The following is a 23,506-nucleotide window of genomic DNA, read 5'->3' as shown; positions in this document are numbered from 1 at the left end:
GTTGAACTTCTGACTCTCCTGCTTCCAACTCTAGACATGGGCTACCACACCTAGATTATGTGGTCCTTGGAATCAGACAGTGCTTTATGCATGCTAGGCAAGCACTCTGTTAACTAAGCCATGTTCCCAACACTGCAGTAAAACCTTTTCTAATGTGGAAGTTCAAAATTTGGATTTTTATAACCAAAAGAAAAAAATGTATAATCTTTTGGTTCCAAAAGCATTTTTCAAGGTATCAATTCTCGTTCCTGACAGTAAATATAGTTCTCTTAATTGTTCTCTGTGCATACTGAACAGATGAGTGGACTGAATATAAACAATTAGCACATGACACTCCAAAATGCATCTTTTTCTGAAAAACTTTGTTACTTGCCTTTTAAAAAAATACTAGGTCCCCAATTCTAACCAAAGGAATACTGACAATGGATTGCCGTTGATAAGGAACAGCTGATCCTCCTGGAACAGGGACCTCTGGCTGACTAGACTTACCAGAAGGGCAGATAGGGGGGAATGGGTGGGAGTGCTGACAGCACAGTGGACAGTGGCAGGGATAGCAGAGTATGGAGGCTCTAGTGGGAGAGGAAGGCTGTCTACCTGAAAGGCTGTTTATCTGACGAGTTTATATTCATACTCAGATGCCACGGAACTCAGAAAGTAAGTGACTGTGACCAGTAATAGTCATATATATAGAGATTAGAAATGCATGTGAAAACGTCTCAATGTCAATTGCCTTTAAATGAATTTTTATGTATGAAACTGTGTATTTTAACAACGAAGTGGAGATCTTTTTTAAACGTTAAAACCTCATTTAATTTTATGTCTTATAGACTTTATAATGAGTAAAAGATTGTATAAGCGTAATAATTCATCTGTAAACCTAAAAATGTATAGCCAATTTTGAAAGAGATGTACCCTAGCTCAGAAAAATGTTATTGAATAGGTTAATGCTGTTGTAATGAAATGCTTCTTTTAATTAAAAAAAAATAACTTAAAATAAAAAAAAATACTAGGTCCAGAAAATTCAGATTTTTAAAAATTAAAATACCAAGTCTTTTACGGTCATAAAATGTGAAAAAGTCATGATTTTAGTTTGCCTAATATAACTTTGTTTTCTAGATAAAGGAGAACATCAAAATGAAAGAGCAGCTGTTGGATCTACAGACCAAGGTCTGGGGGTGCCCTGTATGTATTCCGATGTTCCTGCTCCATCTCATGCTCTTGAGTATAACCTCATCACTGGTAAAAAGAGACATGCAGATCCTAAGGCAGCCAACTTTTGTGGGATGCCTGCAGCCACCTGCACTGCAGGGCCTCCACACACACCTGTTGTCTGCAAAGATGCTCTATAAGATGTGCATGTGGGTGTGGTCTTACACATGGGTGTAGTTCCTTGATCGGTGGTACCATGCTCACAACGCCCTTTGAGCTGAACAGCCAGTTATGTGTTCCACTTGGTTTCTGTCTCACTGCATACAGTCCCTGGTGCAAAAGTCAACACACTGAGGATATCTCAAAATACTCGGAAATTCCGTTAGCCATCTGTTACCTCTGGAAACTCATCTGATTGCTTTATCATTCAGATTCCGCTATCACTAAGGAGTCTATCACACACGTGCATTCTCCATCCTTTAATGTGGTAGCCTCTTATCAGTTGTTCTTTGTACAGTCTTTCTCTGAAGTTGCTTAACTGCTATTCACCCTTAAAAAACTGAGCTCATGAGTCTGGGGAGATGCTTATTGGGAGAGTTCTTGTTTCAGAAATATGGGGACCTGAGTTTGAATCCTGAGCACCTATGTAAAATGCCAGGCATGGTTACATGCAGGTACCTATAACTCCAGCACTATGTGGGGTGAAGGCAGAATTGTTGCGGCTTGCTGGCTGCCAGCCTAGCTCCAGGTTTAGTGAGAGAGCCTGGCTGATGGGAATCAGGCAGAGTGGTAGAACAGGACACCCAATGTCCCCCTTTGATCTTTGTGTGTGCGTGGGTATTTGGAGGCACACACATGTGCACCCACATACATGTACACATAATCACAAACATGCTCACACATGTAAAATAACTTTTTTAAAATGCGAGCAACCATTATCTTTTCTGTAACGTTTCCCTGACATTCCAGCCTCGAATTGTCCTTTTCTTGGTGTTTCAGAGCTCCATGGACATCCCCGTCAGGTGGCTCTGCACAGGAAGGTGTGCCCCACCATGTGTGAGCTGCGACTTGTTTTCTAGTGTCTGACATTCAGTAGAAGCCTGATATATGCATGATGTTGCATTAAAGTATTCATTAATTGGGAATACTTTTTATTTGGTTAAATTGGGGAAACAAGATCGAGTTGTTTTATTGTCATTTCAATCTACATGTTTTGGTACGGAAAGAGAAGTGGGGCGAGCTCCAAAGTGCACTTCTTAGAACTCAGTTACAGAACTTCATCTCTGGACCTCTCTTCCCACCAAGAAATCATCCCTACGGCCAGAGCAACGCAGGGAGCCTGGCTTCTTCATCTGCACCAATTCATTTGCTTCCTTTTCATGACAGCTCATTTCACCCCTCCCAGACTTTGTTCTTTGACACTAGGAAAGCATGACAAACAAACATCGCAGCAGTTTAAAAACCCGACAGCCTCAAATATAACTTTCAGTGTCAATTTGGTATACTTAAAGAAAGCTTGTATTATAAACCATGAAAACATTCACTTTTCCATAACTGAACTGAGTTCTAGTCAACATCTGCATGCTCTAGGATACAGAATGGTTCTACAGTAGTATCTTATTTTTAAAAAATATTTTATCTTTTTTTGTGTGTATGAGTGTAATGGCTGCATGTATGTGTGTCCTGCAATGCCTGCAGAGGTCAGAAGAGGGAACTGGATCCCCTGGAACTGGAGTTACAGATGGTTGTTAGCTGTCATGTGGGTGGCTGGAAACTGAACCTGGGTTCTCTGCAAGAGCAGCCAGTGCACTCAACTGCTGAGCCATCTCTCTAGCCCTACAGAGTATTTTATTTATTTTGTGACAGGGTCTCCCTGTAACCCCAGCTGGCCTGGAACTAGCTATGTAGACCAGGTTGGCCTCAAACTCACAAAGATTCGCCTGCCTCTGCCTCCCAAGTGCTGGGATCAAAGGTGTGCACCACCATGCCAGGCTACAGTAGAATTTTAAAAACTTATATATTCTTCTGTTTTTTTTTAATTTTATAGCCTCTATCAGAAGTGAACAGATATCTGATTAGGAGCCAAGATGTAGCTCAACTTCACTGCTGTGATGAGGAAATGGATTTCTCTTTAAGGTGAGCAGCTCTTAGCTCCCCTGAGGCTGGGAACTCCTGAAGAGCAGGCTGCTCTTGCTCATCTTTCATCCCTGGCACTCAGTACAATGCCTGACCTAGTATGTGGTCAAGAGAAGCTTTTTTTGAACAAAGAAGCTCCACACACACACTCCGAGGTAAGGTCAGGTACTTTATCTTCTTGCTCGCATTCCAGGCAAATCTTTGGTAGAATGAGAGGGAGCAGTGTCTACCAAGACCACAAATCCCACAGAACTTACCAAGGTTGGTCATTTACACCAACCTTGGGGTTTTACACCAATGTTCTACTCAGCTAAAAGAAACAGAGGATCATTTTATCACCCACAGATAGCTATTCAAGTCAGTACTAAAAATGACCTTACTGTATCTACTCTTATGATGCTCAGAGAATTGTAAGAAAAGATAAAAAGACGCCAAGCTCCATAAATTAGTCTTTCTGTTCCTCCTTTAGAATGAGGATGGACAAGTTTTTCTATAAAGGTTCAGAGAGTAAATATTTTCAACTTTCTGGCCAGTGAGCTCTGCTGTCACACAAAATAGTTAAACATATGATGCAACACATAATAAAAAGCCTCTGTTCATAAACAGTACCAATATAAATGAACAGCTGTGGCTATGTGCCAATAAAACTTTACTATAAACCAAGTGATAGACCATAGTTTGCTAATCTCTACTTCAGAAAATGCCCAAAATATGCTTTCAGTTTTAAGGGCAAAGATAAATGATTTAACACATAGCAACCAAATGGAAGGGAATTACCTCCAACTGCGTTAAAGGTATAAAACTGATTTATCTCAATGATTATTTCAGCAAAAATTTCCCAAAGGCACCAGGGCAGTGGGATAGATAGAACAAATCACTCCTTCACTTCTATCCCCATGGAAGATCTTAAATGAAAAATAAGGACAGGCGGGATGGCTCAGTGGGTGGAGGCACTTGTCACTCAGACTGATGACTGGAGTTTGATCTCCAGAACCCACACAGTGGAAGGAGAGGACTGAATTTTCCAAGCTGTCTTGAAATTAACATGTAAAAATCGATCATGACAGTCAGTGTCTTTGGTCTCGCTGGCTTAGCATTTTTGTTTCCTTTTGTTGTCCTGTTTTTGGTTAGTAGCGAGGGAAAAAGCTATAGCAGTGGAAAGAAGCCAGCTTCTAAACCAGGCTGTCTAAACGCACTAGTGAGGTAGGAGACATGCTAGCTGTTCCAGGTTGGGGGTCACTTAATTGTCATGTATTGCTTTATTGCTTCTTTATAAAAAAAAAATCCATTTTATTTTCCTGGAAGATGGTTTTTCTTCTGTCGTTAGGAGGTCAGGTCTTTACATGGGCTTTGGTAGAGGTCTTGGGCAGCACCAGCAGGTCTAAATCGTGGTGGAGGTGTTCATTCTTTCCAGGCTTCCTGAGATCGAGTCCTGACCTCCTTGCTATGAATGGCATAGGTCACACAGTAGCAGCTTGACCTAAGAGCTTGGGAAGCGTCAAAGACACTTGCCTCACAAATGTCCCCGAGGGCAGCGGTTCTGGATAAGGAACTTCTCAATGGCCCTGTCCTTAAGCACACACCAGGCCCAGTTTGGCCCTTTTCGGCCCTATCATCGTTTCTTCTTTTTTTTGGTCATCTTGGACCCTGAAGATGCTTTATTTTTCTTTTCTTTTTGAGCATCCAGGACCCTCAAGAGTGCTTTACTGCTTCTTGAACAGGCTTCCTTTCTTCATGAGACTCCTGGCAATGCAGCCCCTCAATTCTGGGTTTGAGAAATTGTCTTTTACATTTGAAGGAAAATTTTGCTGGCTATGGAGTTTGAGGTTGCTGAGCTGTCCCTCTCCTTTCAAACGTACTCCATTCTCTTCTTGACTTTGAAGAGAAGTCCCATGTAGGTAGTTCTTATCCTTATTCCTCTGTAGGTTTTTGTTGTTCTTCAGATTCAAATTTTGTTTTTGATTTTCTATTACAGTGCCTTGTGCCTAAGTATGTTTGTGTTCTCTTGAGCTTCCTGGGCCCATGGTTTGCTGCCAATAATTTTGAAAAATGTTCAACCATTTAGGTTCACTTTGAGTTTTTCTCCTGTTCTTTTCTCTCCTCCTCATACGGTATTCCCATGATATGTATGTTGTTTTTTAATTGGCCTCATCGCTTGGATAATGTCTTCTTTTCTCCAACCTCAGTCTTTCCCCACGTCTCAGTTTAAGACCTACAAGCTCACTAATTCTTACCTCAGCTGCATCCAGTCTCCTGATGAGCCCACCAGTGACATTCTTTGTTATGATATATACTTATTAATGTTTCCTTTGAATTGTTGAGTTTCCATCACTCTGCTTCTATTACCTTGTTTTCTTCTATTTTTTCCACTTTTTAAATTGGATTCGTTAATGTACTAATTATAATTCAATTCTTGATCTGAATGTTCCAGAAATCTCTACCCTTTCCCAGTCTGGTTCTGATGCTTTCAGTCTGGTTTTTGCCTCAGTGCACCTCAAAAGATTTTACTGAAAGCCGAGACAGTATCAGTGAAATGGGCCTTTTTGTGTGAGGTTTCATGCTCCATTTCCCTGATGTCCTTGTTTTTGTCTGTTCTGTAGTGTCACCATGTCCAGCCTTAAAAACTTCTTCCTCAATAAGGTCTGAGCTTTCTGTCTGCTGTAATTATATGGTAGTCCTACTGATGTGGAAGACAGATGTGAGAGGAAGGGAAGCGATCTGGAGTTCTCTTATTACTGTGTGACCCAGGGTGACCTGTAACCCAATACAGTCCAGACTAGCCTTGAACTTGTGGTGGTCACCATGTCACATCTTCCCAAGGACTGGGGTTACAGGTGAGCTCCACTTTGCAACAAGAAGGCTACAGGGGCTGGAGTGAAGGGTCCACCTTTCCTAGGGTGCTGAGGCTCTGAGGCCCTTTGAGGGCAGTTTTTTTTTTTTTTTTTTGAGTGTGTTAATTCTCAGAACATATTTCAAAATGGCTACTTTTCCCTCTCCCTAGCCAAAAAGAGGGTGACTCTTCTCAACTCTGAGCTCTGTATTGTGAGAACTGGGTGAGTCCTGGGGGAAAAATACACATGTGAAGATCCCTGAAGTTCTTTTTTTTAAATGGAACATTTTTTTTAATTGAATTTTTGTCAGGGTCCCTGAGGTTTAACCACTCAGGCGAGCCAAACAATGTTCAGCAACTAGTCAACTGTGCTTGAAGAATTTCCACATCATGGTGGTCATAGTGGGCAGCTTGCTTCTGACAAAATGGGTCTCTGTCTGTGCAGCTTTAGGGTAATGTTGTATTTGTACCTTCAGTTGGCCAATTCTGAGTTTTTCCAGCTGCTTTTTAACTGTGGTGGGAGTGGCAAATTCCAAGCTCTTTATGTTAATATGTACTTTGCAGTGATTACATTTATATTATTTGCCAATAAATATATATAATTTCACAATATTTGAAGTTAAATAAAAGTAAGTTCATTATTCCCAAAGAGAGCAGACAATATTTAGCCAGCAACCTGGTTTCCTACCATTTTAAAGTCAAATAAACCCAAGAAATGCCTCTCCAATGATTTCTATTGAGTTTTTACTTCACACAAACATACCCTGCCTTGCATTTATATGGTGGAGCCTCAGAGGAGTAAAAGACTTTATGGTTAACCATATACTTGACACCTGTCTTGATAAATTCACTACAACCACTTGGGGAGGAAGGCAGGGCAGGATCTGTATTATGGGCAGGAATCTGACTCAGGATCGTCAAAGCAGACTGGTGGTACACACCTCTAATCTCGGCACTTGGAGGCTGAGGCAGGAAGGTGAAGCATGAGGTCAGCTTGGGCTATAAAGTCATATCTCAAAAACTGGAGGTGAGAATCAAAAAAGAAAAGCTGCCTGAAATCACGGTATTAAATGCCAGTCTGGAATTAACAACCTAGTCTCAGTGTGCTGATGATGCGGGCTCCACTGATCCAAACAGACAGATGAGCTTTCCTCGTAACTGTCACCAACATGGAAACATGCACTAAAATACATAATAAACAACTGCTACGCCACTGTAGTGACGAGGAAAGGTTTGCATGAAAATGTTTACTACATGAAAATGTTCACTCTGGGGCAGAGACAAAGGCTGGTCATTATAAGAACTAGAAAATTTGGCAGGCATTTCTGCTACGTGGACACAGAACAGAGTTTTAGGTATGCTAAGCTTTTATAATGTTATACACCTTGAAATTTTTTGTGTTGCAATTTTCTCAGAAGTACCAATTTTCTTTTTTTTTTTATGGTTTCTAGAGACAAGGTCTCACTATGTGAGCCTGGCCGGCCTGGAACTCACTATATAGACCAGGCTGTCCTCGAGCTCAGAGATTCACCTGCCTCTGTCTCCCCAGTGGTAAGATTAAAGGTGTACACCACCATGCAGGGTGGAAGTACCAATTTTCATACATTATTGTTACTTTAATCTTTTTTTTTTTTTCTTTTTTCTTGAGACCAGGTCTCACGGGCCAGGCTGGCCTTGAACTCACTATTGTACCTGAGGTTGGCCTTGAACTCCTGATCTTCCTGCTTCCACTTCCCAAGTGCTGGGATTATAGGTGTGAGTCACCATACCCAGCAGGGTTTGCTAATTTTTAAGCTTTGTTTTTCTTGCAATGTTGGTCTTATTAATAGTACAAAAGTGGGGCCCTCTATGATGACAAAAGGAGTCTGGCCTGGATCACCAAATGGTGTCCACACTTCTCAGACCCAGGGTTCCCTCAAGGAAGGGCTCTACAGCCCTACCAAAAAGACATACTATAAATCTTCCTCGTGGCCTGCCCAATAGGTACTACTGTCATTTAACAGGGTGACTATGCACAAGGGTATAGGATATACTGAGACTTCCCAGCGATATGTATGTGGTGAGACTTCCCTCTGTGTGTATGTGGCGAGACTAGGATAAGCTTGGGTTCTCTCAGATGACCTGATAGCCTGCAGTTGCCTGTTAATTCCAAAGTTTAATGCATTTGCAGAAGAGTACCCATGCTTTCCTCAGTCTGTTGTGTTGATGATGCAACAAATAACAGTAACACGTCCCTTCTGGAACAGAGTTTAAGAGTTTATGTTATAGCTGTTCTGTTCCATCTGGATGAGGAAACATGCAATGAAAACCTATCAAATTCAGCAGAAAAAAAAAAAAAAAAAAATCCCTGGAGCTGGTTCTAGGTGGGAGCGAAGATGGCTGCCTGAAGTACCAGCTGTTCCAGCACATCAATATTAAGGTGAAATTATTTGCTTTCACATATTGAGAGGAACTGATAAAACTTCAAAACTTGGGGAGTCCCATCTACTGATTGTTGGTGAAAGCTTTGAAGGTTGAATCTAGGAAAGAGCTTTTGAAAAGTGTTTTCCAGGTTCAAACCAGAGATGCAAGAACTCCCTTGTCTCTCAGCTTTCCCTTGCTCATGTCCTCATGTAACCAACAGCCTCAAGGGACCACACTTGAGTTAGTGAGGCTCCATCCTTTCCCTGGGCCAACCTGGGTTACAAATGGAGTTCTTTTTCATTTACTTTGACTTTCAATGTTGTCCATTCTAAAGGGAAAAAGCTGAATATTTATTTACCCAAAGCAAGCACCCATTTCAATGGTACTTCAAAGCACTCTGTAAGCATATTTTCTGATCTTATCAAACAAAGTTTGACTGCAATTTAAAAAATTTTCTAAACCTAAACACAGCGAGAAAAAAAAAATCTTATCAGTGATGTGGAAAAAAACTTCACCCAAAGGAAGAACGTGAGTTAGAACCCTTTTGTCCACTGAAGTAGTCTTTTACCACCAATGGTTCACCACAGACTTACACTGCACCCCATGCCTTTCTTGTTTCCTTCTTGCCCCCATTTCTAGTTCTGCCTTATCAACTTGATTTCTAAAACATTATTATTTTTTTATTTCCAAGTATCAGTAAGTATGAAGCAATCCATCCCTTTCAGCATAAATCATAACCAAGACAGGAAGGAAATATTTGAATGGAAGTGCTGGCTTTAGTGATTGGGTGACCACATATTTCTATCTACTCACATACCCAAAGCATCTAAAATGAACCTAAAGCATTGTACTACCTGAAATTTCTTTGTAAAAGATTTATCTCCACTTTATGTGCTAAGTGTTTTGCCTATATGCATGTATGTGTACCACATGCATGCCTGGAGCCGAGAGAAGCCTGAAGAGGGCATTGGACCCCCTGAATCGGGAGTTATACTATAGATGGTTGTGAGCTGCCTTGTGTCTTGCAGAAGACCTGAATTTGGGTCTTCTGCAAGAGAAACATGTGTTCCTAACTGCTGAGCTATCTCTCCAGCCTTACCTAAAATTTAATCCCGATTCAGTCTTCTGTTCAGCTCTTAGGCAAGTATGGCTGTAACTAACATGACTTAAGTATCTTCTTTCTAAAAAAATTTTATTATTTTTATTTTATGTGTATAAGTATATTGCCTGCATGTATGTAAGTGTACCCATGTTGTGCAATGCCCACAGCGGTCCGAAGAGGGCATCAGATCCCCTGGACCTGGAGTTACAGGGTGTTATGCCTATATTATGAAAAAGTGAAGAACTATTTAATTTTCACCTTTCGTACTGACAAAGCTAAGTTACTCTTCTTTCCAACTGGAATTAAAATCCATTTCGAACTAGTACTCAGATGCTTCTTTCCCCTGCTTTCAGAGTAGACAACTCAAGCTGCTGGTTCTCACGTTCTCATCTAACAGTACCCAACCTGATACCCTCAGATGAAACAAAACCATAATGTACTGTTCTGAGGTTGCTCAAATACATCTAGCACAAAATAACGAACCTAACAAATGCTTTTAAAACATAATCATGATATGATTCATTTAATAGAGAAGCAAACATTCAATATTCATTTTTTTCCCACATTGTGAAACACGTGCCCAATAGATGAGATCAAATAACTCCATTAGGTTCCCTGATGTCAGAAAGATTGGACTGAGACTGGGGAACACTGTAACAAGGCCCTCATGAGCCATCCATAGGTTCTGTGCTGGAATAAAGTTTTAACCACAGGCACATCAATTTAAAGTGGTTAATTGTTCAACAAAGCACATATGCATGAAAGCCGTTCTCTCCACTTTAACACAGGCTCTATGAACAGATCTGTGACCTCAGCTTCTTCCTCTTCAATGATGCACTGCTCGTTTCCAGTAGAAGCATTTCTCATACTCCATTTGAAAGGACTTCAAAAACAACCTACCAGTTCATCGCATCAGTGGCCCTCCCCAGGTTACTCATAGAAGATATCCCAGATTCCAAGTGTACGTATTTTCCTTCAGCAGACTTCAAAAGCTAAACTTATTAACTATAAAATTATTCAAGTAGGGCTAATTTTCCAGTTTGCAAAGAAATTACTTAAACACTGGGATTTCATGAAACTTATCTGCTTCTGAAATAGCAAAACAAAGGAAACCTGGCCTTATGAGATACACATCTTAGATACAACAACAGTTTTCAGAGTCACAGAGGTAGGCAAGGGCCACATCACCTGAAGGGGTTCAGTGAGGCAATATGGGTTCTCAGATTTGGAGCTCTGAACCACTATCTTATATTGTCTGGAAATGCTACAGGCTTGAAAGCACCATTTTAGATTTTCATCTATTATTATTATCATCTTTATTATTATTATTTTGGAAGTACTGGGGAATAAACGTAGGGCCTTATAAGCTAGGAGTTCTTCTATAAAAGATAACCTTGGTATGAAGGCCAATGACCAAAGCCAGCTTTGGTACTTAGCTGAATTGTGAGGTAAAGCAATGCTGTTACACAATCAACACAGCTGCTTATCTTAGTGGGAAGAGGACTGAAGAAAAGAAACATATTTCCTACACTAACTATACTCAGTACTGAAAAGCGATTCTAGGTGAAAATACCTATTCCCACACTTAGTGTTCATTTTTCTCAGGTTCAGATTTAGAATAGGGTTGAAGCTACTGGGAAGCAGTCCTTTTGTTCAGGTTAGTCCCTTCTGAAAAGCCTTGCTTCAGCCAGTTCTTGACATCTCTACAACTACCAGTAAAGATTTTTATTGATTCTAGTTCTTTCTGGGAGGACTGAAAAAGGAATTAAAGATCTTCACATCATCTACCATCTATTAATGTCTTTAATAATTGCGAATTATAACTAAATAATTACAAAGAGGATTTTTGATGATATATTTCAATTTTGTTAGCAATGTTTTGTTTTGAAGAATACTGTTTTGAAGCAATGTTCTTAACAGTATTTGTATGTATTTTGAATCCTTGATTTTAGGTTTCAAAAATTCTAAGATTAGTTGGTCAGATCTTGAATTTAAAATATTTTTTCCTTTTGATTGTTGCCCATGAAGATTACTAACTAGTGAACCTCAAATGTTTTCACAGATGTCAAGAATGCATTCATTCTTCAGGGTCCAAAACATGAATGGATTTGTGCTACTGAGGTGGCGGATGACAAATTCCTGTGGTTGTCGGTGCTCCAACAGGCCATAAGAAGTAGTGTGGGGAAGTGACCAGACTTGAAAAAGACATGAGGGTCCTCGGAAAGTTGGCTAGCACAGTCTCTGCTTCAGAAGACCCAGTAGGGAACACATGGCTATCTGTCATGGACGATGGGATGGAGGAGCTGGGACAACCCATCAGAATGAGTCTGAAACTCTGAACCACATCTTTTGGGAGCTATTGCTCATGGATATTATTTAAAATAATCTGATGTAAGTTATAAGACAGAAATGATATTATATAGGTTTAAAAAAATGATTAGTGAAAAACCAGAATGAAAAAAATGTTTCTTAAATAAGCATTTTAGAAACGTATTTGAATTTGTTCATGAGTTATCAGCTTCAAAATTTTCATGAAGCAATTGCTAATTTCAATAAATATAAATGGTAGCTTCTCAAATACTTGTCAAACATGTCCTTAATATGAATGTCCTCCTTATAAAAGCATTAGATATATACCATTATAAAGTACTGAAAAGTTTTATTTTTAATTCTGAAGTATTTTTGGCTGCAAAACCAAACATCTAAAAATAAACTTTTTGTAGTTAATGACTCGTGAAAGTTACATATATCAATCTTAGATGTATTAAGTTATCATTTCCCTTTTTGCTTCATAATATATTAAAGTAATAAAACCCACTGGTACAGTAAAGGATTGTAAACTTGGGATACTTAAATATCTTTTAGTACTGAAACAATATCTTTCTAATTCTTAAAAATTTTAAATTGCATTATTTTATTAGAGTAAAATTATACTTCTGATTCTGTTATATTAATGATATGTAATTTATAATATTATCAATAAAGTATAACACCATAAAGTAACCTTTAAAAGGACTAAAGGCCAGGCGTGGTGGCAGGCACCTTTAATCCCAGCAGTTGGGAGGTAGAGGCAGAGGCAGGCAGATCTCAAGGCCATCATGGTTCACATAGTAAATTCCAGGCATCTGGGGCTACAGGGAGACCCTGTCTCAAAAACAAACCAAACAAACAAACAAACAAACACACACTATCTGCTGGTATCTGCAATGAATGCAAACTTACAAATACTACCCAAATGTACCTATCACATGATATAAAACAAATCCTAAGACAGTACATTATCTTGTCTAGGGAACACTCCAGAAACTTTAATAACAAAAACCTACTTATATGGAAAAGAATGATTGACAAGATAGTTGAGGGTTATCTAGAAATCTTAAGTGACCTCAATTTCTTCTGTGAACTGATAGCCTCAGAAGTTTAAAAATTCTTTCTGTAAAATGACAACCTTGGGTGTCATTCCTCAGGTATCCTCCACCTTACAATGTCTCTTCTGGCCCGAGAACCCCAGAAATCTGCCTGTCTCAGCCTCCCCAGCCTTGGGATTACAAGTGTATCACCATGCCTGGCTAAAGCTGCCTGTCTCAGCCTCCCCAGTGTTGGGATTACAAGTGTATCACTATGCTTGGCTTTTGTTTTTAAAACTAGGTTCTAAAGATCAAACTCAGGTCCTCTTGCTTGTTAGACAAGCACTTTACCAACTGAGTGAAGCTCCTAGCCACTATAAAACCTCTAACACAGTTAGGCACACTAGTCATGCAAACAGCAGTACTGTTTTAAGTAGAGGTTTCTACCACTTAGGTAATGGTTTTACACTTTCACTTCCCCTTGAGGACACCATTAAGAAAATCTGAGCCAGGCGTGGTGGCGCATGCCTTTAATCCAAGCACTTAGGAGGCAGAAGTAGGAGGATCTTTGTGAGACTGAGGCCAGCCTGGTCTACATAGCAAGTTCCAGGCCATCCAGGGTTACATAGTGAGACCCTGTCTCAAAAAACTCAATCAATCAAATGGAACAAAACCAAAAATGAAAGACCTGTCTTCATAGTTAGTTCATAAGTTTATATCACTGGTGTCAAATTAAAATGTCACATATAAAATTCTGTCATTGGTTAAATTGGTCAAATCCTTTATTTTTTTAAACTTTAAAATTCTTATTTATTTTTTATGTGTATGTATGTATTGCCTGCATGTAGGTAAGTGCACCTGTGTCATGCAATGCCCGTGGAGGTCAGAAGAGGCTGTCGGAGTCCCTGGGACTGGAGTTATGGACAGTTGTTAGCTGCCATGTGGGTGCTGGGATTCGAATCCAGGTCTTCTGCAAGAACAGTCAGTGTTCTTTAACCACTGAGCGATCTCTCTAGCCCCAAATTCTTTTTTTTAAATAATTTTTTTTGCTTTAAAATTAAATTTTTTTTAAACTTATGTGTAATGTGTATGTATGTGTCTGCAAGCCACAAGAGCGTTGGAACCCTTAGAACTGGAGTTACAGGCACGTGTGAGTTGCATGTGGGTGCTGGGAACTGAACCCAGGTCCTCTGCATGAGCAGTGAGTGCTCTTAACCACTGAGCCATCTCCCCAGCCCTGATCAAATTCTGACAAGGAAAATGTAAAACCTGACCTGAGCTGGTACCTACAGTAAGCTTATATGTGATTCCTGAAGAATGCTGGTTAAGGCAGAGAGAACAAAGTAGATTCGCTTCTGAGAAAACCCTCATCAATTTTTAAAATCAAACATTGAATAGGAAACTCATTTTAAAGACTTTTATAGAATATAGATGCTTTCTGTAAAATATTAAACCCCAAAGAGATAAGTTAACAGTTTGATTTTGTTTTCTTTTTCACAAACACGTCTGAGTTTGTGCTTTAGATTTAAATGAGAAATCCATTCCACAAATCAAAACACCATGGGGTTTGGCCACACAAGTACAAGGAACTAGTACTATGTACTGAACTATAGAACAGGAAGGTGAGGTATACCAACACACACACAATACACCCTCCAGAAAAAAGTCCTCCTGACCCTTTTATTGTTGAAATTAAAAAATAAAAGATACTTAAATACAATGGTGAACATACAGGGCAAAACAGAACCATTAAATTTAATGTTCAGTTAAGCAGTGAGCTGAACGTTTGGGTTTCCAAACTGGCTTTGAACCCAAACCTGCTTAAAAATGGATGTGTTCACAGTTAACGGCAACTGGCTTACAGGTGAGAGAATGGTCGGAGCTGTTCCAGTTGGACTTCCAGGGAAATTCTCTCTTCAAGAACATCCTGAAAAAGATGCAAAGTCTGTTAGGTTTTAAAGTATATAAAAATCCTACAATAGCTCTTCTTCAAGATAATTTATATTTGTCAAGAAGACAGGGACAGGGACTCATATTTTAAAAACATATTTCACTTTAAACTGCAGATGAATTTGTTAACATGGATTCTTTCCTCTAGTGATGATATCTGATAACAGTACTTCCTGGATCTCATTCTGAATTTAGTTCCACAAAGAAAAGATTCATTTTGCATGCAATCTTTTAAAAGTTTATTATTATTTTACATTATGTGTGTGTGTATATGTAGGCATGCGCATGCCACAACACAAGTGCAGAGGTTAGAGACAACTTTTGGGAGTTGGTTCTTTGCTTCTATCATGAGTCCCACCGCCCAGGTGGTCAGGTGTTTACTCGCTGAGCCATCTCACTGGCTCATGAAACACCCTTTTTATTTAAGGCTTATCTTTTCTTTAATTTAAACTTTCTCACTATTTGAGTTATTTAGATTGTTTAAGTTCCTACTACTGAATGTCTTTGATGAAAGGATAAGCCAACAGCAGTCTGAATTGCCTAAAAATCATGTGGAGTGCAAAGCCATGTATAGCCATGTATGTGCTCTCAGAGGTACCTGAGGTCACAAGAGGTCTTCTCTAAGTTTCTTTATGAACGTTAACAATGTTAAACAAAGAGTAATGCCTTATGTATGTAGGATAAGGCACTATGTATCAGAATTGTGGTTAAGAATACTGGTTGTTCTTGTAGAAGACCTGGGTTCGTATCCCAACACCCACATGGCAGCTAACAACTGTCCGTAACTCCAGTCCCAGGGGATCCGACAGCCTCTTCTGACCTCCGCCAGCATTGCACAACATGGGTGCACTTACCTACATGCAGGCAACACACGCATACACATAATAAATAAATAAATAAAATAAAATAATAAATAAATAAATAAACCCCTCGTGGTACTAAAAGATACAAGGCCTTGCACAAACATTTTAGATAACCACTGCTCTCTTGCTTCAGGAAAGTTTCCTGTGCTGGTAAGAACTGTTGGATCACCTCCAGTTTCCCCTGAAACCGAGATGCTTTCCATTCATGGAACTTCTTAAGTAAAGATTCAGAAAGGACATTACCTTTAATTGTTGCTGCAATTCACTATTCAGTCTGGCCAAAACGGTGTTGGTTTCCTTATTGCGTCTAATTGAAGCCTGAATAGCCTTTTTATCTTTCCCGACAGATCTGAGAAGACAAAGGGGCAAAAAACATAACCTCCATTTCTTTCACATCTTTAATCTTTTCCTCTGATCTATTTCTAAGCAGAAGGGAAAGAGGCATCTCTTTCCTTCTCAGCTGTGCTCAACTCTACTTGCTGTTCCCATGGTCAGCTGAAAGTACAGAAGCCTCATAAGTCCAAGTTTATAGTGATTTTAGTTACTGTAATTCTTCTGTAGAATTACAAAGTTAAACAGTGGAGACCAAGAGCTTGTAGACTTTTTCTGTAAATAGCCAAGCAATAAATATTTTTGGCTTTGTGGGTCATACAGTTTCTGTTGCATATTCTAGGTTTTTCTTTTTCTTTTTGTCATAATGTAAAAGCCAGGCCGGTGAGCAGGCTCAAGAGGGTAAAAAGGCACTTAGTATGCCAGTCTGATGATCTGAATCTGATCCTCAGATGACCCACAGGGTAGAAGGTGGGAACCAACTTTCCAAAACTGTCCACTGAGCTCCATATACACACTGTGGCAATGTATGACTGTGTGTGTGTGTGTGTGTGTGTGTGTGCGCACACACACTCACACTCACACACACACACACACACACTTTTTTAAAATGAGAAAGCCATTCTTAGCTCATGGGCTACAGGCAAATAGACTACGATGGGCTGAATCTGGATGAGAGCTCATTCTGCCAAACCCTGGTCTAGAACAATCATAGGAATGATCAGCTTTACTCAGGACAACTTGCAGGAGTCCTGGGGATCAAGCTCATGTTGTCAGGCCTAGCAGCAAGCGCCTTAGCTGAGTCATTTCCCTGGTCCCTGACTATTAATCTTTAAAATACCTATTCTATACTTTACAATAGGGTATTAAAATGGAACTGGAATTGAACTTAATAAAAGGGGAAGCCAAGAGTGAAGCATGAGCCTTTAAATCCCAGTCTTTGGGAGGCAAAGGCAGGAGGATCTGAGATCGAGACCATCCTGGTCCACATCGTGACTTTCAGGTGGGCTGGAACTAGGGAGACCCTGTTAAAAAAACAAAAACAAAAACAAAGAAACAAAAAGCCAAAAATAATAATAGAAAAAAATGGGGAAAAGATAGGAAGAATAGTCTACCTACTCAAAAATATGAAAGTTCTTAAAAATTTTTAATATTATGTTAAAAAATGTATTTGGGTATGTGTATGTGTGGACAAACATGTGCCATGGCATGTGTGTGAAGGTCAGAGGACAACTTGCAGGAATTAGTTCTCTCCTTCCACCTGTGGGTCCCAGGGATTGAACTCAGGCTGCCAGGCTTGGCAGCAAGCACCTTTACTTGCTGAGCCATCTTGCCAGCCCAAAACTAAAGAACTAATTTATTTCTTTCAGCCTGGCACTTTAAATTGTGGTTTTTCCAAGTAATTAAACACAGTGAGGAATAACTTTGATTACCTGGGAATAGAAGGCTGTGATGCAAGAACAGCAGCTAAGACACCTGTCTTTTGTGTGTGTTCATCGACATCTGGCCTTAATTCATCTTCTGATTTTAATCTTCTTCGAACAGGCTTAGGTGGTGGAGCAAGAGGTGTTGTGCCTTTGCTCTAGAAAACAAGTTAACTGAGCATTCATGGTGACACTCAGAGCTGATAAGCATCTTGCTAACACCAATTGCCTTTTTAAAGACACCTGCTATTTAAAAATGAAGCTACTCGTCTTATTTTAAAACAATTTATGAACACATGGCAACAGCTCAAGTATGACAGGAAAGGATGCTTATCAATATTAGCCTAGGCTGGCTCCGAACTCCCGAGCCTCTTGCCTTGGCCTCTGAAGTGCTGGGATTAAAGGCGTGCACACCACACCTGGCTGAGTTGACTTTATTTCTAAAACCCATCTCAGTAATTCCTTATACATACAAGAATGTCTGTGTTATAAAAGATTTTGCATACCATGTTGGCAGGAGCACTAGCAGCTGTCTTGTCTTCAATTTTACTATCTGTTTTGGCAACTCGAAGAGAGCTTGCAGGATCAGAAGCTTTTTCAACCTAGAGATGAATATTTTATCTCATTAACTATATATATGGGATATATAATTAGGCACAGAACATGTAATGAAGCAAAATGTCAAGAAAATTTCATTCTGAGAAGGAATCTGAGCAGAGAATGAGGTACACAGACAAAACCTCGTCAAATGCCTTTCTCTAGTACTGAAGCTGTTTGAGAAGGGGAAGGTAACAAATCTGAGAGTGAGATAGAGGGCATGGGGATGTAGCTGCTATGCTGACCCTTAGGTGGGTTCAGGAAGCTCCTGTGGTTGTGAAGGTGATACATCTATCCAGGCACATGAACAACTATCCCCCAGGCACACCTACATCTGCCCCCAGCCTACTACTGCCTTCTTAGGCATAGTTTGTTCTCCTAACGGGTCAGGAAAAGTTAGAGGTTTGCCAGTAAGAACTTCCTTATGGGTCAAATCTGTAAGTTATGCCAGTCAAACAAAACATGGATTTTTGGATGTTAGGCTCAACATGGGTTGAAGCAATCAGAGATTTCAACACTACTTTTATCCCTTCAACTCCATATAGTGTCTCAGTGATAAGTAAAATATTCCTGCAGATAATGCCACTAGATTCCTGGCTACTAGAATTAGTCTTCAAGAACACAGCCTATGAAGATTAAGTTTTGGTACTGTAGTTTTTTTGTTGTTGTTGTTGTACTTTTAAAAAATGTGTATGTGTATGTGCCTGTGTGAATTTATGTGCAACGCATATGTGCAGGTGCCTGCAGAGGCCAGAGGACATCAGATCCCCTGGAATTGGAGTTATAGGCAGTTGTGAGCCACCAGATGTTCATGCTAGGAACCAAACTTGGATCCTCTGGAAGAGCAGCAAATGCTCTTAATCATTGAGCTATTTCTCCAGATCCCTGCCCCCTTTTAAAAATTAATGTAGCTATGGTAACCTTAGCCTCTTATTCTATGGAAATTCTCCATTCACAGAACCAGATGCTTAGCATTAACTCCCAGAGCAGCATTAGCAAAGACCCACTAGCTGTGTATGTGTTTTTCATATCATGCCTACCCCTGACCCAGATTCTCAATCCCACTAAGCACTGTAGTGCAACCAGCAGGTGTTGTTGGAGGCCAATAAAGTAGTTGAAAAACATTGACCTGGGGAACACAAATCCTCCAAAGGAGGTGACAGCAGGCATTTTACTTACTGCTGTCTCTGATAATTTAATGCACTTTTTCAAGAGTCCTCTTTACAGGGGGGCTTTAGGGACATATGGGAAAAGACCCACAAACTAGCTAAGCCTAGAAAACTGACCAGCAAGACCTCTGGATGTTTCTCAGCGTCACCATCTTGTTCTTCAGTTACATTTGATGCAGCAAATACTTCAAATTGGCTGAAATCTGCAAAATTTGGTTGTTCTGGTATCTGCTGCGGTGAGGTACTAGTGTGAGTTATTAGGCCATCAGCATCTACTGGGCGATGCACAGAGGGACCAGGTGCCTGCACAACAGTTTAGAACACAAGAACAAACATTTTATTGGCATTAGCAGTGTCAGAGAGCAGCCCTTTTCTTTATATTATAACACATTATAATAAGGTATATCACAGATATATTCCTACACAATCTGTCAGTCTAGTTGTATTAAATTTGGTTTTCTCTGAAGTATGCAGGACCACTCTATACCTTCATGTCTTTGTGTGTGTCATTCCTTCTTTCTGGAATGCCCTCTGCAGCAAGCAGTACTTTATTGCTAAGTCTCAATTCCTTCATTTCACTAATAACATTTTTTCAACGTGATCCTTAATTTTACTAGCCACCAAGGTTTCCCCATTCTATAAATATGTCTACTGTAGCACTTCAATTCTGACCTAAAAGGGATGCAGACGTCACCTGTCACCTCCTTCATTGTTGCAGAACACATCCAGGGAAATACAGTGGAGTCATTTTGTGAATAACTACTAGACCCAGGATATAACTGGACATCTCCCATCTCCTAATTCACTGCTTTGACTGCTAAGCCATCATTTTTTGCTTCTTTTTATAAATACCATTAAAAAAGTAATCCAAATCATTATTGAAATCCTTATCTTCCAAAATAGTATTTAGTATCACTGAATTAAGTGCTGACCTTTCAGAAACTGTAAAGTAGAATTCAGTGTCTAAGGTACAAACTGATCCTGAGGACTGTAGCAACTGACACCTGTAACGAGAACACTGGAGAATTACCTGTGAGGGCTGAGGTCGTGGAGGCACTGCAGGAGGATGGGCAACAACTCCAGCTTGCTGTTGTCCTGTGTGAATATACAAACCTTGCTAGTAATTCTATAATCACTTTACTATAGAGGAAATAGGCGAATGAATGTGACATGATAAAACATTTCTAAGAACATCTGATGAGTCCTGGACAGCAGATACTGTACTGTAAAATGCTCCACACAGGGCTAAGGCTGTAGCTCATTTATCTCCCATGCTGAAGCCCTGGGTTTGATTCCCCAACACCGCATAAAGAAAAAAATCAGTGTATTTGGGTGTGGTGGCTCCTGCCTGAAATTCTAGAAGTTGGGAGGCAGAGACAAGAGGATGAGAAGTCCGTTCAAGGTGATTCTTGGCTACATACTGAGGTTGAGGCCAGTGAAAGCTACATAAGATCCTGTCTCAAAACAAAACCCAATCTAAAAGTTCTACAAGTATCCTCATGGCCCAGTCTCATAGCCTTTCCTCAGACCTCATTTCTCCGGTCACCTCTACTACATGAGGGACTCCTCACGAACTCCGCCTGTTTCCTTAACAGGATACATTCTGGGTTTTCTTCTCCATCTTTCTGATGCTCCTACAGCTATGGATGACAGACTTGAAAACTTTTCCTTTAGCTTAAAACTATCGTCTCTGTGTAAACAATTCTCAGTATTTCCCTTTTTCTCGGCTCAGAGGTTATTTAACCTTTCTTCACAATTACAACCTTTAATCACACTGATTAAAACATAATATTATCACCCTCTGCCCTAACTTTTCTATTTCGGTCACTATAATGTACAAACATTAAAATCTTGTAATCATGGTTCTTCTCTCTGTCAGCCAAACTAAGACCTATCCAACTCTCTACCCCCATTGATGTGACCATATTTAAAAAATTCTGTGGCATCTCTCAGGTTCCCACCCTTATTATTTGTACTCAAACAACCTTAGTCATTAAAATGAAGCACTTAAAAGAAATTCCTTTTTATTTGATGTCTTTAATATAAATTTTTCTTGAATGTTAAAAAAAAAACATGTTAAGAGACCGTATCTTAGATTAACTTTAAAATAATGTGTTAATATAATCAATGCATATTTATTCTCTAGTCCCTACCTGTGGTGACTGCAAAGGTCCGATTCATATCTAAGGAGGATGACCTAGAATGAGAAGGCTGTGGCCTTGGAGGGGGAGGAGGTGGCGCAGTGTTATCAGGTGACGTTCCCGAATGAGACCTGCAAAATTCACCCCATCACAACTGGTCATATTAATATTAGAGCTTGTTTCTTTGTAAGTATTCAAACTTGGCTGAGCAGCAAAGGAACTTACTAGCATGGCATTTTTTTTTTCAAGCAGTACCTATGTAGACCTATTACAATAAACAGAGAGCATTATCTGTGCTGTGTCTGAAACAAGTGGTTATAATAAAAAATTTAAAAAACTTGAAGGTATTGTCAACATGATTTGAAGACAGACTACAAATCTACTGTAATGTTTTCCATTCAATTAAAGGTAATATTAATCTGAAAAAGCTATCTTCAAAACAGAGAAGCTTTACATATACTTCCAACTCATTGAAGTTTTGAGTTTGGGGGGGCTGGAGAAATGGCTCAGCATTAAAAGCACTGGCTGCTCTTGCAGAGGACCATGGTTTGGGTCCCAGCACCCACACCCACAAAGTGGCTAACAGCTGTAACCCCAGTTTCATGGAATCCAACCCCCTTTTTTGGCCTCTGTGGGCAATGCATGACACATGCGCACTTATATACAGGCAATACACTCACACATAAAAATAAATAAATACAAATTTTAAAGTTTCAAGTTTGGTAAGCTAGAAGAGACTCTGGCTAAGTTACATGAGATGCCCGTTCTGGTACCAAAGGCGATTCCGCTTTAGAGGTGACTGTACTCAAAGCTCAAATCACCCTAGAGATTCATCTCTTGGCAGCAAAATCTTTCAATCTGAAAAGGATCACCATGGACTCTGGCAAACGGATCTTCACATATAGGGATAAAACAAACAAACAAGCAAACTAATAAACAACAACAAAAAAAACCCCTCTCAGAAACAGAACTACATAAAATTGCAAAAGAAAACAAGAAGTCTCCTAACTGCGAGTTCCTTGGAAATTCTGGGTTAGCCATCTCTCTATCCAACAGGCATGTGGCAAAAGGATGTCCACCACATACAAAGTGTGAGGACAGAGACACTGTTACTCTTCATACTAGTTTCAGTGGGTGATAAAGTCCAGGAGGGCAAATCTGCAAGTCTGCTCAATCTCATATATTCTGTTTGTGCTTCTAAGGTTATCTAGAACTTCAACTGCAAGTGAGCAGGTGGCTCACCACTGGGCTGTGCTTCTGAGTGGTGGTTTAAATTCAGAAATCAGGCTGTATTTGCCATGACTCAGCATTCTCACTCCTCCTGTTACAAAAAGGACTGTGTTATCAGATCTTTCCAGGCTTGACTTTTCATAAAATACACAGAAAAACAAAACATTCCCCCATTCATTGCTTTTATTTTTTAACAAGTTGGAAAGTACCAAAACTATTTGTCTTTTATATAAACTAATAGGCAATTTGGCAGCTTCCTGAGAGTAAAATATTTTGTGTTTGATTCTAAATAACTTTAAAATTAAATGCATCAAGACAGTTTAATGCTTTTCTTGACAGTACTGACCTTTGACGAGTTACACTGCTCCCGATCTGCTCTGGGTCAGAAGTAAAAGAGTCCGAACTACTGTAACCATCTGCTGGTAAATGGGATATGTCCTATTTAATAATAACCATTTCTTTACTTTTCACTTTCTGTACCCTAAACAAATTTAAGTAATATATTGTCCTCTTTTGTCTGGATTACTAGAGTTATCTCTAGGGCAGCCTCCCCATTTTAATGCTTGCCCATTCCTAGAACAGGCAGAGGGACCCTGCTTAAAAGGAAGGCAATCATGCCAGCCTTCCACTGAAAACTTTCTAATGGCTTTGCATGCCATTCAGTAAACGTGAAAATGTTACACTGCTCCCTTTCCCCACTCTCTAGTTACCTCTGCTTACCAAACTGGCTGGCTAATTCTACCTGAGCGCACCGTCTAATGCTCCTGTAGAACCAAGCTTCCTGCCTGAGGGCTGTACATTTGCCGTTGCCCGAATCTTAGTCATCTTTCCCCCA

General features: G+C 39.8%; 2 protein-coding genes across 7 annotated transcripts in view; one reads left to right on the top strand and one right to left on the bottom strand.

Annotated features, from left to right (window-relative positions):
• Positions 1–12,194, top strand: part of Ect2l (epithelial cell transforming 2 like) — a 92,631-nt gene extending 80,437 nt beyond the window's left edge. Inside the window, exons 17-20 of the mRNA XM_017795353.2 lie at positions 1,117–1,182; positions 3,197–3,285; positions 10,409–10,581; positions 11,683–12,194. Coding sequence (XP_017650842.1) covers positions 1,117–1,182; positions 3,197–3,285; positions 10,409–10,581; positions 11,683–11,810 — 456 coding nt within the window. The 3' untranslated portion in view covers positions 11,811–12,194. The remainder of the gene's footprint in view (positions 1–1,116; positions 1,183–3,196; positions 3,286–10,408; positions 10,582–11,682) is intronic.
• Positions 12,195–14,620: 2,426 nt separating this feature from the next.
• Reps1 (RALBP1 associated Eps domain containing 1) overlaps positions 14,621–23,506 on the bottom strand; it is an 81,704-nt gene continuing 72,818 nt past the window's right edge. For 3 of the 6 annotated variants that reach the window (XM_008822030.3, XM_008822029.3, XM_008822027.3), the window contains exons 13-20: positions 23,018–23,090; positions 21,454–21,572; positions 20,331–20,395; positions 19,418–19,603; positions 18,041–18,136; positions 17,544–17,692; positions 16,024–16,129; positions 14,622–14,894 (exon numbers count right to left, since the gene is read on the bottom strand). In XM_008822030.3, coding sequence (XP_008820252.1) covers positions 14,826–14,894; positions 16,024–16,129; positions 17,544–17,692; positions 18,041–18,136; positions 19,418–19,603; positions 20,331–20,395; positions 21,454–21,572; positions 23,018–23,090 — 863 coding nt within the window. In that variant the 3' untranslated portion in view covers positions 14,622–14,825. Of the gene's footprint in view, positions 14,895–16,023; positions 16,130–17,543; positions 17,693–18,040; positions 18,137–19,417; positions 19,604–20,330; positions 20,396–21,453; positions 21,573–23,017; positions 23,091–23,506 lie in introns of all 6 variants that reach the window. The other 3 variants (XM_008822028.3, XM_008822032.3, XM_008822031.3) reach the window with 2 other exon arrangements.

The sequence above is a fragment of the Nannospalax galili genome, unplaced genomic scaffold (assembly GCF_000622305.1).
Source record: "Nannospalax galili isolate Female #2095 unplaced genomic scaffold, S.galili_v1.0 scaffold186, whole genome shotgun sequence".
Taxonomy (NCBI): Eukaryota; Metazoa; Chordata; class Mammalia; order Rodentia; family Spalacidae; genus Nannospalax; species Nannospalax galili.
Note: the sequence above shows the minus strand (reverse complement) of the source record. Positions and strands in the feature narration are given on the sequence as shown.